Source organism: Otolemur garnettii, unplaced genomic scaffold (genome assembly GCF_000181295.1).
Source record: "Otolemur garnettii isolate 467f Iridium unplaced genomic scaffold, OtoGar3 scaffold00010, whole genome shotgun sequence".
NCBI lineage: Eukaryota > Metazoa > Chordata > Mammalia > Primates > Galagidae > Otolemur > Otolemur garnettii.
In genome coordinates, this window is record NW_003852405.1 from 35,787,626 (window position 1) to 35,792,455 (window position 4,830).

A 4,830-nucleotide genomic window follows, 5' to 3' on the forward strand; every position below is an offset into this window, starting at 1 on the left:
CCTGAACACCTGCTCGAGGGTGGCCGTCACACTCTATACCCTGAACACCTGCTCGAGGATGGCCGTCACACCCTACACCTGAACACCTGCTCAAGGGTGGCCGTCATACCCTACACCGTGAACACCTGCTGACTGCAGCACTGGGAGCTGCAAGGGTCCAGACCGGAGCTACAGAAAGTGTGATCTGAGGACCAGCACTACCCAAGAGCTTGCAGGAATTACAGATTCCCAGGTCACGGCCTCAAACTAGTGAATCACAATTTCAGGGGCAGGACCAGTGGGTCTGTGTTTTAACAGGCCTTCAATTCAGGCCTTAAGCACCCTAAAGTTTGAGAGCCGCTGCCTAAAACCCTCTGCTGAGCACCACAGAAAGGGCCTCCTCCCGCCCCCACCAAAGCCACAAATACAACTGGCAAAGAGGAGCCGCAGGACCTGGGAGAGGACCAGCCAGCACTCCAACATCTTTGTAGCACTCCAACATCTTTGTAGGCAATGGAGGAAATTAATTAAAACCTTTCTTGCTGTTGCTTCACGTTGATTGCGTCTTTGAGAGGGGAGACTGAACACCCAGACTAGAGGGCTTTTGGATACAGAATTTCATCCTCAGAAAAGGGGACACCTGCCTCACAGGCGGAGGGCGCCCAGCAGCAGGGCCGGGAGAGATGTTTGCCTGCAACTGCTTCCTAATGACGGCTGCTTAATTATCTTTAGGATGTGTCGATCCCTTTCAAGAACGATATTAAACCTGGAAAGGTGTGAAGGAAATGAATCATCAAGTCTGTGCTTTTTGATTGCAGTGGAATTTAGTCTTCAGTCTGAAGATTAAATGAGAAATTGCTTTAAAGCTTTTTAGTCCCTGGTGGATTGTGAAGTTAAAAAAAAAAAAAAAAGTCAAGTTGCCACCTGCTGTAATTTGTCCTAATTAGCCAGTCTCACGCTGGAGTTGGGGGAGGACTGAGGGGAGTGGGGGAAGGAGGGAGAGAAAGAGGAATCTTTCTTCTTAAATGCCCTAAATACTGGCAGAGGCAGAACTTCAGTGTGTTTAAAAAAAAAAAAGAAAGCCCCTGACAGGATACAGTGGATTTGTCTCTGAGACCTAGGCCAGGCCAGGATCCTGGAAGCCAATGTGGTCTCTCCAAATTTGTTGAACTTAGGTAAATAAATGGCCTCATGGGTGATGGTGTCACCCTCTCTATAGACAGAGAAGTGTGGGACACCCAGAAACCCATGGCAGGAAATTGGAAGTGACCCCAGAGACCATTTAACATTCTCACTTTACTTAGGGGGAAACTGAGGCCACATGAGGCAGGGCGTCCCCAGGTACCCAGCAGGGACAAGGTCAGGACTAGAGTTGCAGCCTGCTGGCCTTGACTCTCCATCACAGCAGCTGCCTGGGTCTTGGCGTGACTGAGGTGATGCCACTGCTTTCCTCCTGCCACACTGCCCGTCCTCATCCCTGGGTGGAAGCAGTGTGGTCCGACTGGACTCAGGGGCCCTTGTCCTCGTCCCAGTTCTGCTTCTGCTTTTGGGACCTTGAGAAGCTACCCACCAGATGGTGGTCTTGTTCCCTTCCCATTCAGAGCCTCACTTTCTCTATATAAATTAAGACTCTGAATTATTTTATTTATAACACATTAGAAAATTGTCCTCTTGTTGTGACCACAGAGGGTAACCGGCCTCCTCACTGAAGCTTAATCTGAGGGTGAACTCAAGCCTGCCTGCTGTTTCAGAGGTCCCAGCAGAGCCCTAATCCCAGTCCTAGTTTGTAAGCCTAAGAAAGAGTAGATGGGAGAGAGACGTCTGCACAGAAGCACCGTCTACCCTGCAGTGAGGTTGGAACGCAAGCAGAATTCCTTCCACAGAGAGTGTGTTTCCTCTGCATGCCGCCTCAGTCGCCTGGTGGTGTCTCATGAAAATGGCCATGAGCTACATCTGCCACCCAGGGGGAAGGGCAGAGGCGAGCGGGAGCCCCGGGCCAGGGGTCGGCCTGCCCCTCTGCCAGGTGCGTCCTCTCCGTCTGTACAAGTCTGGTCATTGCACCAGAAGCTCTGACTGTCGGTAAGGAGCCCTGCTCTCCAGTCCCCCACCCTGTGTGCTGGGCAGTACCTCTTAAATGATTTAGAAGGAAGCCCAAGAACCTTTCCAGAAACTGGGCTATGTTTTTATTTCATTTGGATTTCTGCTTCTTTCTGCCTTCTTGCCTGATGGTAGTTAGGAGGCTCTGGAGGCAGGACATCTGGGTGAGTTTCTCTGGCAGACGATCTCGTCCCTACCCTTCCTCCCGGTCTGTCCTCTGCAAATTCCAAGGGCTCCTTGGGTTACTTCTGTTCCTATCAAGTCAACAAAAAGAAGGTATTTTCAGTTCCTTGTAGCTGCCCCTTCAGGCCCAAACCGTGAACATAATTAGCCCTCATCAAGGAGAGTAATGAACTTCAGTGGAAGCTTCTTCCCAAACATTTGAGAAGTTGACTGTTCCACGGAGCCTTAGAGACCTCTGACACACACTGCAATAAAATCTCCCCGGGCCTGTAAACCAGACTCATATGTGAGGCTCTGAAGAATGTTACAGATCCGAGAAGTTAAGACAAAAATTCTCCGGTTCTACCTTGATTGTGGCTGATTTTTTTTTCTTTTCTTTTCTTTTTTTTTTTTTAGGGCTGGGGTGATCTGTACCTCTAAGGTGTATCTTTAATTCTAGCTTTAAACTAGCTTTTCCAAATATCCGGTGTACTCAATACTAATGTGAAACCAATAGATAAAGGACCACACACCCACAGGAGAGAAAAACAATTAAACTCAAGTGGGGGGATGTGTGAGCCCTTACCAGGCACAATGTAGGGTACACAGCACACCCCTGAGTGGGGGCACAATTGCAACTTGGATTTTACCTCGCAAACGCAAGCAATGGAACATCATCTGTACCCTCTTAAATCTTAGTAAGTCAGACATGAATGTTAGATTTTAAAAATCGGTGCTATGAGTCCAGGGAAATGAGTGCAGACAGTCTGTTGGAAATAGTGATCCTGCCTCAAACCTTGTGTTCTTTTTCCAGACTCCCGAGCATGAGGGCCGATACTATGACTGTGATGTCCTTCCTTTCATGGAAATCGGGTCTGTGGCTCATAAGTTTTACCTTTTAAACATCCGGCTGCCCGTGAATGAGAAGAAAAAAATCAACGTGGGCATTGGGGAAATCAAGGACATTCGGTTCGTGGTGAGTGCAGGAAACTGATCCAGCTGGCTGTGATGCTGGGACTTAGGCCAGGCAGGCTGGCTCTGGGCGTGTGATTCGGAAAGGAACTCGGTCTCTCTCCCGGCAGCTTGAGCCCCACTCATCTGACCTGAGAAATGGGAATAATTCCATACCCAGGACGGCTGAGATTGCAGAGTGAATTTGTTTGTGGGAGAGATTACAGAAATTGAAAATAATGCAATTATTGCACCCACTTAGGATTTTAAGCGGGCTTAAAATCACTTATAGTCATCATGATGTTATGGCCATAATTGTGTAATGAATAGTGCCGAGATCGAAGTGCTTCTCCCTTCCCCCATGCTGCACCTTGCACGCACAGATGGTGGAGGGAACAGGTGTTTTAGGTTCTTTCCATTTTATTTTGTTCAATTGGGAGAAGGGTAGATAAGCAGTTATTGTAGAAAATCATACAGTGTAGGTGAAGATAGAGATGAGCTCAACGTTACCTGTAATGCCCACCATCCATAGTGACCGTGGCTGCTTTTTCTATGTGTATATACATACGTGAGAGTTCCCTCCCAAAAAAACCCAAGACCATACTGAACTGACTCATACAGCTTACTTCACTTCATGGTATACAGAACATAAATGGTGAATATAATATAAATATGCTTCCCAGTATTGCTTTGGTTTTATCATGTAGACTTACCTTGATACATTTACCCATCTGCAACTTTTCAATGAAAACCTTGCGGGAAAATCTCTGTTCATGGTCATAATCACTTCCTTAGCACAGAGAAAACACCCCTACAGCCCCAGGTAGACCACATTTGTCTGGTACGGACCTCAAAGGGGGATTAAAGAGCTGAGAGGGGTGTGGAGAAACAGAAGGTTCTCTTTGCTTTTGCCTAAAATTTCTGGTTCTACCTCAAATGTGGCGTTCTGTGGGGCAGTAGCTGAGGGGACACCATGCTTCCAGGATGCCCTGTAAATCTGTACTTCTAAGCTGTGCCTTTAAGCATTATTAGCTTAAACATTGCTGAATCTGAGGCAGGTCTGTTGGAAATGGTGAGGCTGCCTCCAGCACTTCTCCCAGACCCCAGTGCGTGAGCACCACTGCTGCGGGCGCACTGCCCTCTCTACCTCCTGGTCTCGTGACCCTTGCAGAGAGCAGGGTCATTTCTAAGCCTTTTGATCTGTGTACTGCAGTGTGAGGAGGGCTGGGCTGTGAGGGCGTGTGTGCTGGGAATACCAGAGCCCAGCAGACCAGCTCTCTCCTGACGGCTCCCTAGTGGGCACTTGGGGCTGGAAGTGACACTCCGCTCAGCTCACCTCCGGCATTCCCACTGGGCTCTGTCTAGGGGATCCACCAAAACGGAGGCTTCACCAAGGTGTGGTTTGCCATGAAGACCTTCCTCACGCCCAGCATCTTCATCGTGATGGTGTGGTACTGGAGGAGGATCACCAGGATGTCCCGGCCCCCTGTGCTCCTGGAAAAGTAAGAGCTGGTCTCCACATGCCCGGAGGGGACTCCGGCTTCCCACACACCTGGCTCTGCTGGGGTCCGGCTCAAGCAGTCAGGCTGTGGCACACATGGGCAGTGGTCTGACCAGGGTCCTCCCAGTCTCCTTTTCTCC

General features: G+C 49.2%; 1 protein-coding gene across 4 annotated transcripts in view; it reads left to right on the forward strand.

Moving 5' to 3' along the window:
• Positions 1-4,830, forward strand: part of WLS (wntless Wnt ligand secretion mediator) — a 137,522-nt gene that overhangs the window by 79,310 nt on the left and 53,382 nt on the right. For all 4 annotated transcript variants that reach the window (XM_003784229.2, XM_023509774.1, XM_023509775.1 and 1 more), the window contains exons 4-5: positions 3,053-3,214; positions 4,555-4,691. In XM_003784229.2, coding sequence (XP_003784277.1) covers positions 3,053-3,214; positions 4,555-4,691 — 299 coding nt within the window. The remainder of the gene's footprint in view (positions 1-3,052; positions 3,215-4,554; positions 4,692-4,830) is intronic.